Here is a 13,920-nt window from a genome sequence, read left to right as displayed (position 1 = left end):
TTTCCACTACTATGGTGGAAAAGTTGCAGCTCACGGTGGAGAAACATCCCGAGCCATACAAGCTCTCTTGGCTCAAGAAAGGCAACGATATTCGCATCGACAAACGTTGTTTGGTCCAATTCTCGATTGGACGACACTACAAGGATGAGGTTTTTTGCGACTTGGTTCCTATGGATGCATGCTATCTACTCCTTGGACGGCCTTGGCTATATGATCGAAGAGTTATTTTATGATGGGTTCAAGAACGCTTATTCCTTTGTCAATGATGGTGTTAAAATCACCTTGGGACCTTGTAAAATGGAGAATAAATCCAAGTCCTTGAATGGAGAAGGGAGTTCACTTCTCTCCAAGTCTCAATTTCTTCGTATAATGGATTGCTCTACCGATGCTTTTGCACTAGTGCTCTTAGAGGAGAATGAAGATCGAGAGTACATCACTTCTAGTTTGAAGCCTTTGCTCAAGGAGTTCCAAGATGTTGTCCCCGATGAGATTCCTCCTAGACTTCCGCCCATGCGAGAAATTCAACATAACATTGGTTTTGTTCCCGATGCTTCAATTCCCAATAAAGCAGTTTATCGGATGAGTCCGAAGGAGCACGAAGAACTACAACGACAAGTTGACGAGCTTCTACAAAAGGGCTTGATTCGAGAAAGTTTGAGCCCTTGTGCGGTGCTTGCTCTCTTGGTACCAAAGAAGGATGGTTCTTGGCGGATGTGTATTGATAGTCGAGCGGTCAACAAGATCACAATCAAGTATCGGTTCCCGATTTCTCGTATTGATGATTTGCTAGATGATTTCTCGTCTTGATGATTTGCTAGATCAACTTCATGGTTCGTCAATGTTCTCCAAGATGGACCTTCGAAGTGGATATCATCAAATACGAATGTGCCTCGGAGATGAATGGAAGACGGCTTTCAAGACAAGGGATGGTCTCTACGAATGGATGGTTAATGCCGTTCGGATTCTCTAACGCGCCTAGCACTTTCTTGCGCCTTATGAACCATGTTTTGAAGGCTTTCATTGGTAAATTCTCGGTGGTCTATTTTGATGATATTTTGGTCTATAGCAAAAATTTAAAGGAGCATTTTGAGCACCTTCGACAAGTCTTTAAGGTGCTTCAAGAACAACGACTATACGTAAATCTCAAGAGGTGCTAAGTTTCCATGGGTTAGCATCCTTTTATCAGTGATTTATTGCGGGCTTTAGCACTCTTGTTGCTCCTATTATCGAGTGCTTGAAGGGCAACATGTTTAAGTGGGATGAAGCAGCACAAAGGAGTTTCAAGCTAATAGAGAAGAAGATTACTGAAGCGCCCGTTCTCGCCTTGCCTAACTTCGAGAAAGTGTTCGAAGTTTGCTGTGATGCTTCGAGCATCGGGATTGGAGCTGTTCTCTCCCAAGAATGCCAACTCGTTGCCTATTTTAGTGAAAAATTGAATGGATCACAAAGGAATTATTCGACTTATGAGAAGGAATTCTATGCTATTGCTCGAACCTTAACTAATTGGAGGCACTATCTTATTTCAAAGGAGTCTATTCTCTTTTCTGACCACGAGGCATTGAAGTATATCAATGGCCAACACAAGCTCAACAATCGACATGCAAAGTGGGTGGAGTTCCTTCAAGCTTACACCTTTGTGATCAAGTACAAAAGTGGTGCTCAAAATCAAGTTGCGGATGTTTTGAGTAGAAGACATGTGTTGCTCTCTTCAATGCAAGTAAAGGTCATGGGTTTCGAAGTCGTTAAGGAGTTTTATGAGAAAGATCCGGATTTCTCTAAAATTTGGATTGAATGTTCTAAAAGTACCCCGAAGGATTTCTTCTTGCAAGATGGATTTCTTTTCAAGAATAATTGTTTGTGCATTCCTTGGTGTTCTTTGTGGGAGGCAATAGTCAATGAGGCCCACGATGGTGGACTTGGAGGCTATTTCGGGCGAGATAAAACCCTTGCCCTCATTAAGGAAAATTTCTACTGGCCGAATATGATTCGAGATGTGTCAAGGTATGTGGAGCGTTGTCGAACGTGTCACATCGCAAAGGGACATGTTCACTTCTCGTTCCAAATGCACCATAGGAAGATGTGAGCATTGATTTCGTGGTGGGCTTGCCGAGGACACAAAGAAATAAAGATATTATGGTAGTGGTTGATTGTTTCTCGAAGATGGCGCATTTCGTACCATGTCTCAAGACTCTTGACGCCTCTCATGTAACGGATCTTTATTTCAAGGATATCGTGAAACTTCACGGCATTCCAAAGACCATTACATCAAATCGTGATTCGAAGTTTATGAGTCACTTTTGGCAAACGCTTTGGAGGAAGTTCAGAACTACTCTTCAATTTAATTCCTCGCACCATCCACAAACCGATGGACAAACCGAAGTTGTCAATCGGAGTTTTGGGAGCTTATTAAGGGTCTTGGTCAAAGGGCATATTCGGCAATGCAATCTTCAATTACCTCAAGTCGAGTTTGCCTATAACCGATCTCTAAGCAAAACCACGGGCAAGAGTCCATTTCAAATCGTGTATGGCTCTAATCCTAATAGCCCATTGGATTTGGTTCCGATTCCAATAAATCACTCTTTTAGTAGTGATGCTGAAGAAAGAATGGAGCAAATTCAAGAGTTCCACAAGGAGGTTCGCAAAAGGATTCTTCAGCAAAATGAGAAATACAAGGAACAAGCCGACAAGTCTAGAAGATCCGTAAGCTTCAAAGAAGGAGATTTGGTGTGGATCCATCTTCGCAAGGAACGATTCCCTCCAGGTCGTTTTGGGAAGCTCAAGCCAAAGGCCGATGGACCTTTTCGAATTTCGAAGAAAATTGGTGAAAATGCATACAAGGTGGAGTTGCTAGAAGATTATGGAGTTTCAAACACCTTCAACCTTTCCGACCTGTCACCCTACATTGGAGAAGATGAATAGTTCGACTTGAGGACAAGTCTCTTCCAACCGGGGGAGAATGATGGAGAAAACGAGAAGACCATAAGATAGTTCTAGAATATAATTAAAGGATGTTGGACTGAAACCGTAGAGTCATTTCGTGCTTAGTTTTCTGAGTCGTTTCTGCACTCAATAGGTCAAATAAGATGTCATTGGAAAGCTCTAATGGTGTGTTTGGTTTCAGAGTTAAAGTAACTTTGATTTTGATTGTGAAAAAGGACAAATGATTGTGTAGTGTGTTGAGTTAAAGTTAAAGTTAAATTTTTTGTGATTTTAACTGCGAAATCAAATGGAGCATAAAAGTCTAGTTTCCAATGCATCGAACTGTTCGTAATTTGGAGCTGTCTAGGAAAAGTTATCGTCATTTTCGTGAGTTGTGTCCAGAAAATCTAAGAGGATAGAATTAGAGTTAATAGGATGTCTAGGGAAGTTAAAAAGTCCTTGTGTTCTTATTCTATAAATAGGATGATCGTCTAAGGATGTTGGCAAGTCATCTTTGAAGCAATCAAGTAATATTCAAGAGTAACTCATTTTTTGAGTAGTTCTTCTTTGACTTCGAATAACTTAGGTGGATTTCTAAGGTTTTTCGGGTCGTTCGCTCGTTCTTTTGGGGGCTTGGTCCTCTTCTCTCTCCTTACCGCCATCAGCCTTCCCCGGCTTGGATTATTGGTCGTGGCTCGAATTCAGTGTTTGGTCCACAACGTACAAGTATGGCTCAAGAGCCCTGCTACTTTGCTCAGATGTCGATGTCTCTTCAAAACGTCGATGTCAGATGGCTAAGTTTTACATGAATATAAGGCTTGAGGATTGTTCCTTGATTTTTACTAGGGTTCATGTGTAATGACAGAGGGTCTTGATCGGGACTTTGGATTGCTGCTACAAAGTGTTTCACCTTTAATTTTCCTATGTAGGATGCCTGAGAGGATTATTCTCTCTTCATTTCTTGAATATTTTATCTGGATACTCATATCATGTAATAGTTTTACATGTCATGGGTTCTATTAATGATGATAATGGTGATTGCAGTATCATTATATTTATTAGAATCGACCATACACCTACATTCAATACAAATACCGTAAAATACATACGTACAAACATAAAAAAAAAAAAAAAGCAATACATACATACATACGACATAAAAAATGGTCGCCTGCGGCCATAAAACAGTCGGCCAATCCAAAGGCAGTTGGCGAAGGCCCCTCTCTGAATGACCCATTGAGATTCCTTCCACTAACCTGGGGTTGGGTGGATCCTGGGCCTCTGCAGATTACGTTATACTTACAGATAACAAGGTATGAGCATAATATTTTACAAAATATAATAATTTAGTCATTACTATCAATCAAATGTAGACGGTGAAAGAACCCGAGAAATCGAAATGAATACATTACATTAGATCGGATCAGATTAGACAGAGTTTAGTGCTACATGTTCCAAAATCCGACGTCTCTCTTTCTACCTATGACTGGGAAAAAGAGAGAAAAATAATTGCAGATTGACTCATCACCGCTCACCGGCGATCCATTCAGAGTTTCACAAGGAACAATTTAAGATGATGCCAAATGACTCAGAACCTTCACATGCTACTACATTTAATTACAAAATCACATACATAATGCACAAGATCCTCTTTCACTCATGCTTCTTCAATTCCTTAATGCCCTACCACCCTGCCACCGACCCTACTCAAACTGAAACCATCTCTACTGCTTCAACTAAACCATCCCATGAATGAAAGACACACTTCCTAAGCTACATACCCAACTCAAATAACGCTGATCAGATCAGCCCCACTCGTTCCTTCCACAATCAGAGATGCCAGGGATGAAGGGCATACACATACCGCTGCCCATGCTCACGAGGCATCAGATTTGCGGTTGAAAGACTTCATATTTTCCAAGAGCCGCACCTTGTCGAGCAAGTCTTGGATGGTATCCGAAGCTTCCTAAATAAATAAAGCAAGCAGGGAAGAAATCATCAGTCCTTTTAGCTTACTTCCACACCTGGCAATTTTAAGGGGCGGAAACAAAAAGAGAAACGCTGAAAAAGGCCACAAATTGACATGGGATGGATAAAACCTTTAACTTCTTCCTCAAGTTCTGCTCCTCGGTTTCCCGCCGCTCTCTTTCCTCTGTAAAGATCTCAATTAGAGTTTCTTGCTCCATAGTCACTTGCTCAATCTTCTTTTGGGATTCTTGGAGCTGGTCAAAAGATGGTGCCGTTAGTACTCGCAACAGAAAACATAGAGCAAAGAATAAGACTGCTATTACAAGCACATTCATCCCTGGTCCATGATGGTCTAATGTGTAAAATGATGTATAGCTTTATGGAAATGGAAGCAGAAGCACCAACCTGGTTTTGAAGTGTCCTACACCTCTCTCTTTCAGCCTCCAGATCACGCTGCAACTCACTCACAAAGTCACTCTCCACTTTCTCTAACCTACATAGAAAAGGTTACTTAAAAGAGTAAACACTGGCACAACCATGCCAAGAGATAATGGACCAAATTTGCCAGTGCTTCCATGGAAATGGAGTAATCACCTCTCCTTTAACTCACGGTTTTCTTGCTTCAACATTTCCATCTCATCATCCTGCAAGACAACGAAACTACATACCTTTAATAGCCAATCCATCATTTCCTAGCTGCACAATTATGCTATTCCTCTACCAAATAGCACAGGGAAGTTCATGTGCGAGAGCTCAGAATTAAACCATATCAATCAGTTTAACTACTAGAGCATCACCAAGTAAATCCAAAAATAAGAGAATAATGGCAGCGGTTTCACCCGAAAAAGGAAGAAAAAAATGAAGCTGGGAGTGCTTAATAACACACTAAAAGTTCATGTCACATAGGCTGCAAAGCCTATTGAATCTCCTTCATATGATGGTCTAACAGCATTCACTTTATAATTACCCTAAATTTTTTTTTTATTATTTTGTGTGCTTAGAAATTTTTTTTGTTTTAAAGTTTATTACTCCGTTGCAGATTTAGACTCTTTACAACAAATGCAACATTTTAATATTTATGCTTTCTAAGAATCAAAAGGAGAAGCGACTTATCATTTCTTCCCCTGCTCCTAGATTAGAAGATTTCACAAGGCATTCTCTCACAGTAGGTGATGTCTCGAGTTGGAGGCTGGGCAAAGAATTTCAGTGAGCATAATCTCTTAGAGCAAGACTGGAAGTTTTGATCTTAAAGCTTGTTTGCAGTGTTTATAAGTATAGACAGTGTTCACCGAAAACATAATCAAGGACCCCAGTCGACCTCTGAAGCTGTCCATAGTCAGATCATTGAGATGATAAACACTAGATATGTTACTATTCGTTTTCTTGTCCAGGAACATGAAGTAGATTGTTCCAGGTTAGCTGATAGTTGGAAATTGGAATTAACTAACTTTGGCAAGTAAGGGCTCATACGGAAGATTGGGTTTGACTGCAGGAAGGATTTATTAATACAAAGCAATTAGTTTACCCAAAGAGGGAAACTTTGTATGTCTATTGCTGTGGCGGGTAACAAACGAAACTGCTGAAGCAAAAATGTATTTGCAACTGCACACAGACTAGAAAATTACCCCGTAGCTATTAATCAATTATGCTGAAGGTGACAGAACTTATAGTCAATGGCACTTCTAGAATTTCTCAACCGAACTGCATTAATGAGCCAGAAAAAGAATAGACAGGCACAGAAATTACCTTCGAAGTGGTCCCTGTGGTCCGTACATTACTTTTATCCGGGTATGCATAATCTTGTTGTGCACCATTTCTACACAAGTTTGCACTCGATGATGACACGCCTGCACCATCTTTCCTAGATAATGTGTCCTTGCAGAATGTTCTGTGAATACAGCCATTCAAATTTCCCAGAGATTGGGAAGTTTGCAGATCATCTTCATTGAGGTACTCCACCGAAGGTGAAGATGGCTCCAATGCATTTGGTATCGCGATACCTTTCGCACCCAAAAAAGTATCTCTCCTCTGATTCGGTCGTAAAGAGAATTTATGTGAACCATTCAATGGTGATTTGCCACTGGAGGCAGCACGGCTAGTGGACTTGGAAGATAGCCGGAGATTGTAATCAGGAGAATTATCTGTGAAAAAATAATTGTAAACAATGAATTCAGAGAATACTAGCGGTATGTTTGATCTGATTCTGACCTGATTACACTTCATCTGAGTTAGAATTTCCGTTCTGGAAAGATGAAAAGTCAAGGGGGAATTCCTTTGAGTTTTATATATAATGGATATACTCTACCTGCCAAAGCTAAATGTCTAAAATCCCTTGCCGCTTATTTTCTTTTCAAAATTTCCTAACCCATTTCGAACAAGATATACTCTAGCTGCCAAAGCTAAATGTCTAAAATCCCTTGCCACTTATTTTCTTTTCAAAATTTCCCAACCCATTTCGAACAAGAGTCACCTGCCTTCCAGCAACCCCCATGAAACTGATTGGCCCTCCAACAGCTATAATTCAGTCTCATAATGCCGCAGCTACAGTATCGACAGTACCTCAACCACGGAGATAGCCAGTCTAGCGTTGATGCACATCTAAGCATCTGCCTAAATGGAGGTAGCCTCAACAATGCCTTTGGAGTTCAGATCACACCCTTCTGCCCATCTATCTGTGGCTATGAAACCTATATACTGCAAAGCTGCCTTCGCAGCCTTACAACACCAAGATCTGGCTGTTGGCAGGCCTCATAACCTTGACAAGGCTGAGGTCATAGGCCTTGGGTTTTTCAAAACACAAAAATCTAAAAATAAACATTATTTCAAGTTCTATAAAAAAAATTCCAGTGTTTTACTTAGGATCCTTATGATTCTGTAATCAAATCCTTGTACAATGCCAGACTCCATTCTTAATTTTCATCAATTTCTTTCCCTAATTATCATATTTATCATATACTTCATAGGTTCCTTCCAGAACTAGCAAACTTGCCATTAAGGCGTAAGAAACAAATCAGAATACTTAGTCATCATATTCAAATCAAAATCTTAAACTTCCAGCATACCTCTGCCTGCAGAACTGCCTGTCGGTTTCATGTTCTTAAGAGAATTATAACCAATTTTATGGCAATTCGTGTGCCTAGGAAATCCAATACGAACCAATTAGTGATGAAAGGCAGCCAAAAAAATGAATGGGGTACAGAAACAAACTCTAAAAAAATCACACATTAGTTAAATACCAGTAATTCTTCTGCATTTGTATAAGTCGCCCTTCAAGTCTTGCAAGAACTGTTGTTCGTTCGAAACCCTGCTTATCATGAGCTGGTTCGACAAAATTAGCTTCCAGAACACCTAAGAGCAAAATCAATCTCTTCAGAAAAGTAAAGGTTGTAAATATTAAGCCAGACCAACAAAAGAAACAAACCTATGACTCCACGACCGTGACTTGCCGCAGGATTCCAGAGCCTCCAAAATGGCTGATACAAAGAAAACATCACATGATTGTGAAGCTCATACTAATGAAAGAATCTTCACCAGAAAAAAATGAACAAAGGGTCCAATAATCATTCCTAACTCCACTTGCTTTGTAAAATGACATCATATACAGAAAAACAGTAATATTTCAGCCCTCAAAAAGCTAATTTTAGCCACTGCATGGGAAGAAGCTTAATTTATATGCATATACATACATACACCTATGCATCAAAATTACCTCAAGAAGAAAGCAATCGACCTACTAACCAGGTCACACCAATTATAATATGAATAAATTACACTGGTCAGACTTTTCACTAATTGAAATTAGTTCTAGAAGGAATTGACATATTTGTTGAATAAGCTTCATTTACCCAAGAAGTGCAATTAAATGTTTTTATATATGAGTGCTCTTTTTATCGAAGCAAACCTTAATGAGGCGATTCTTATGATATACATTGAATCCTTGCACATCAATATGGTACCTGGCATCCTTCACAAATCCAATAGTTACAATGGCAGCCATCTGATAATAAACATGTATGAAATTAGTATCGTATATGCCAAAGCAGAAACATGTTAGAGAACTGATAAAAATAGTGACCGATTACGTTATCTTTAGGAACCCCATCAGCGCCAGGCTGTGGCCGGTAAGTGACTTCCTGGGATAGCATCATATCATTCACTATATTGTGATGCTCGATATCTTTTCCGCAAAGAATCATTCGGAAGGTTGGAGGAAGCCTCAGATAGAGAATGGAGGCATAGCTCTTCAGGTAACAAAAGAAACAGTCAACGTATGTCAATACATAAGAATGGCAAAATCAGTGGAGAAAAAGGCTGCAAAACTGTCAGATATTAAAGCCATAAAAAAAATAAAGAAAGAAAAAGAAAGAAAGAATTAGAGATTAGGCCCCATTGCATACCCTCAAAGAATGTTTGTAAGTCAGGTAGTGTCTAGAGTTGGGAAATCTTTTAGCCATTTGTATATTCTTCTCATCTCGATTAACGCCTCTAAGTTGAATATCCTGAGACACAAAAATCCATGCCATTAAAACTAAATGCAGACAATGAGGAGTGTGTGTGTGTGTGTGTATGCGTGAGATTAAGGGATGAAACCACAAAATAGAAGGTACATACATGTGGATCAGCATCAAAATCAAGTTCTAGTAATCCTTGGTCATCCTCCCAAAGGTTGTATATGATAACACGCGTACCATGGTCTTCCATCATGCTAAACTATAGAAAAGGATTGGAAACAGAGTTAGCCCATAAAGAAAAATCTAGCTAATACTCCTCAATCCATTTATTAGTTATACCTATGAGCCAATAAACAAGAATGATAGAAGAAATAACACGCTCAAGATTTAAAATTCTCCCGCACATGCAATCCTATAGCACTGCTGATCAATTGCAAGCCTATCAGGGAAGAAAAGTATCACAATTTGTTACTTTATGAGCACATGATGATCATCTAAATGCGCCTTTAATCTCTACTTTCACTCAACTGTGACTCGTAATGCTCATCTTACGTTTTTTCCCCATTCAAGGCATATTTAAAAAAATTCAAATAATTGAAATTAGCTATCACCTCGACCATTCATTAAAAGTCACCCTAAATCCTGGCATCTAGGCTCATCCTAGTCATCCAACAAATAGGTCAACCCTAAGATCACCACTCAATTCATCAATTTCCAATTTATATCACAGACAAATCACCTCAACGTAATATCTACTGTTATCCTAAGGCTTCCATCTAGGTTGATCTAGGAAGTACCTGCCGTAGAAGGTCTGCTTCACTGGAAAATGGAGACCACTGAACTATTGTTTCCACATTTTTATTCCAATCAGTGGATGTAGATCGTTTCAGTTGATTCCATCCCCCTCCTCGTCTTTCATAGTCAAGCTTTTCAATAAATATCACAGGATAAGAATCAGCCAATAAGTTTGGCAATGAGTTTCAAAAGCTAGGTTAGTATAGGTAGAAATACAGGCAGCCGTATTACAATAAACTTCATATCAAATTTATATAAATATTGGAGTGCATCAAGTAGCCAGAGACAGATTCATTACCATAGGAACCACTATATTTTCCATGCCAGTGCTCCTCAAAAATGTGTATGACAGCATTCCGATGCTCTCCGTAGGACTAAAACAAATAACCAAATGTCTTACTTAATCCATAAAACAAACATATACTATGGACAACAATTGTGTAGGAAAATTGTATTTGTACTTAATGAAACACAAACCTTTTTCCGCCTTTACAGATGGCAAATAATGAGCATAATCTAATTAAACCGATAATACCAGCTGCTAACATAGGCAATTAAATGACATTTGTGCTTAATGAGTCACAAACCTCTTTCCACCTTTACCACGACACCGTGAGAACACGATTACATCTGCCCCAAGCCTCATAGTACTTGTTTTGAAACCATTGCCATCTGTTGGAACAAAAAAATGATATGGTTTCAATCAAGCATCCGTCATATACACCTTTCATAAAATATTACGGTTTTACATTGTCCAATAGTGTTGGCCACTTTGCTCTTCGCAGAATATCCTAGAGACATGCACTTTCGCATTTTATCAGGATCCATGCCACCACCGTTATCTACAGTTAAAGGACAAAGAAAACGCAAGTCAATCTAGAGATGAGTTTCTCGATTGAAGCATACCACCTACAAATAGATCGCCCTGATAAATGCAGTCCCATGTTGTTGTCTGTCAAATGGATCGATTGAGAAATATAGTAGCATAATATGGAACCAAACAACATGAAAACTCTATGGTATGAAAGCGATTTAAACTTCACCACCATGATGATTCTTATCACTTGTATAGTGAATTGCCAACACTTTCCATCTGCGACAAGTCGTGTCTCGTTAGCATGGTTAAAACGCTCACACACAATATCAAACAGAAGATTATCTTCATTTCTACTCCAAAGAAACAATAAGAACAATTTTACATTGATAGATTGCAGTGTCACACAATATCCCCTGAGTTGCCATGCCATAAGGCAAGCCTCTCTACCAATATGAATCATCAAGCTGATCCCTAGCTCATTGACCTAGAATGGCTAAGCGTCACCACTCCACTGTATTTCCATTATCCCGCTTCAAGCTTCCCAAACAATTTTGAGACTCCAGAAGTAGATGCAAGCAAGGTGCAAACAAATCAAGCACATGCAGTAGATACAAGATTAGAGGTCAAGGGACGCTACCTTCAATCAGCAACATTCTACTACCATCTTTCTTATTTTCAAGCATATCCACGTTTACATATGTTGCTCCATTGCAAACCTGGAACCAGTAATTTCAGTTGCATTATTCGAACAGCAGAGTAAATTGCCAGTTTTGAAGCCTCAATAACCACTTCAAGTACCTCATCTAATGAGTTGTCAAGGAGCTCAGCGAGAGCTGCAGAAGATACATGGCTACCCTCGATCAGAACCAGAACTTTGTATAAACCCAAAAAAAAAAAAAAAGGGAATTTCAAGTGGTTTACCTCCGAGAGCCCACTTATGGCTGGTCGCATTCGAATGCAGAAATTTGGGGTGTACTCTAACATGGTCGATGCCTCCTGAATCGAATGACAGGAGAAGATAATGACTTCAACAACAAGAATCATCAAGCAAGATTCTTGATGTAAAAAAAAAATTAAAAAAAAAATTACTAGTGTAACAAAGTTGCCTTAGCAAAAGACTGCCAGATGAACTAATGCACGTTCAGATATGATCCCTTCTTTTTTGGTCGAGTGTATCCACCAAATTCAAAAGGCAGAAAATAGGTTCATAACAAAAAGAAGAATCTCTTTTTCAGTTTAATTAAGTTGAAATTGAAGGCCACCGGCCACCGGCCACCGGCCATGACCATGAGATGAGTGAATGTGAAACCAAAGAAAAGAAAGCAAGTAGAGAACCTGAGCTGAGAGCCCAATCAGTGGAGGGCCCTCCATCATAATCTCCGGCCTTCCAGAACTGCTTAGAAGTCGGTCCGGTGGCAGTGGCGCGTGTGGGAATGGGAGTGGGGGTGGCCAGTGGGCGCCGCAGGACAGGAACAGATGAAGGAGAGGTAGCAGCAGCAGCAGCTTCAGTCGCCAACGGAAGAGGCGCGAGGAACCCATGGGGCACCGCAACATCGAGTTTCCTCCTCTTGGAGAGGCCTGCTCTTCCACCGTGGTCGGAGTCGGAGGCGTCGCTGCTGCGGCTGCTGGTATCGTCGTCGTCGTCGTCGCTGAGATTGATAACAGAGACGGAGGAGGGGGGTTTATCATTAGGATTAGAAAGACAGAGCCTATGAGGGCGGAGATGGTCGGTGAGTTCCTTTTTGACAATCACAGGAGGGTCCATTGAATTGCAAGGAGAAAGAAGCAACGTGAAAGGAAGGGAGAGGGGAGGGGAGTAAGGAGCGATGGAAGAGGAAGGGCAAACTGGTAGGCTGGATGACAATGGAGAATTTAGAAAGAAGAGTAGTAATTAGTAGGGATCCGTGGAATAGGAAATTAATGTGCTCGTGTGCCCCGCTGCCTGTGCCTCAGACCCCAGAAAGAGAGAGAGAGAGAGAGAGAGAGAGAGGAGCGTTGTTTTGCTCTGTTAGGTTGGGGTGGTAGGTTTTTTTTTTTGTCAAACATATTACCGTATGATTTGTCTTTGATTTCAAAATATTTTTTTACTCCACTTTACTCCACCTCACTTTCTCTTCAATTCAATAACATAATCATTATTTTATTTTAAAATTTTTTATCTTAACTACCATTTAATTTAACTTTTTAATATTAAATTTTCTCAATTATTTATTATAACTTTTCATAATTCAACAATATAATCATTACTTTTTTATCTTCTTTCTTAACCTTATTATTACAATCTCACTTGAATATATGTATATAAATATTTTTTCACCAACATACTTATTTATCTTTCACCCATTTCAATGAGAATTTAGTTAAATATCGAAATTTAATTCTATTGCTAAACGGACTCTTACTTACTATTCTCATCTAACTAGTTAGGATGTTAGGATATTTCATAAATGAAATTTATGAGATTATCGTAGAGTTAATTATTTATTTTTCAAATATTCTAATTAGGTGTCGTACTGCTATGTTTGGTTGTGAAGTGAAAAATACTTAATTTTTCTTCACTTTACTTTTTTTCAATTTAACAACATAATCATTACTTTTTTATCTTATTCTTCAATATAAAAATAAATTCTCTCACATATTTTTTTCTTAACTACCATAATTCAAATTTTTAAAATTAAACTCTCTCAACTATTCATTACTTTTTTCAACAATACAATCATTATTTTTATATTATTCTCTAATTTAATAATAAATTCTCAAACATATTTTTTTATAACCATTATTAGAATCTCACTTAAATATTTATATAAATATTTAGAGTGGAATTTAACTCGACTCCATTATCAAACGCTATGGTATTGAGAAGCCTTAAACCAGTATTTGTATTTATTGGGGTGGGGTGGGGGTGAACCGAAACAGAGAGAGAGAGCCTGATCGATTGGATGGGGAAAAGGAAATATAGGATTTTCT

At 39.1% G+C, this 13,920-nt stretch overlaps 1 protein-coding gene across 1 annotated transcript; it reads right to left on the bottom strand.

Moving 5' to 3' along the window:
- Positions 1 to 4,287: 4,287 nt before the first annotated feature.
- On the bottom strand, positions 4,288 to 12,909 carry LOC116189304 (protein MICRORCHIDIA 7-like). The gene is made up of 20 exons (XM_031518906.1): positions 12,286 to 12,909; positions 11,872 to 11,946; positions 11,749 to 11,783; positions 11,588 to 11,666; positions 10,883 to 10,975; positions 10,721 to 10,805; positions 10,432 to 10,507; positions 10,136 to 10,264; positions 9,499 to 9,597; positions 9,285 to 9,386; positions 8,970 to 9,128; positions 8,789 to 8,884; positions 8,309 to 8,360; positions 8,124 to 8,235; positions 7,950 to 8,023; positions 6,634 to 7,028; positions 5,482 to 5,531; positions 5,293 to 5,380; positions 5,019 to 5,141; positions 4,288 to 4,885 (listed from the first exon to the last, which is right to left on the bottom strand). Exons 1-20 carry the CDS (start codon positions 12,713 to 12,715, stop codon positions 4,796 to 4,798), a joined length of 2,442 nt encoding a protein of 813 aa, XP_031374766.1. The 5' UTR covers positions 12,716 to 12,909; the 3' UTR covers positions 4,288 to 4,795.
- Positions 12,910 to 13,920: the final 1,011 nt, after the last annotated feature.

Source organism: Punica granatum, chromosome 8 (genome assembly GCF_007655135.1).
Source record: "Punica granatum isolate Tunisia-2019 chromosome 8, ASM765513v2, whole genome shotgun sequence".
In the NCBI taxonomy this organism is placed as follows: Eukaryota; Viridiplantae; Streptophyta; class Magnoliopsida; order Myrtales; family Lythraceae; genus Punica; species Punica granatum.
Note: the sequence above shows the minus strand (reverse complement) of the source record. Positions and strands in the feature narration are given on the sequence as shown.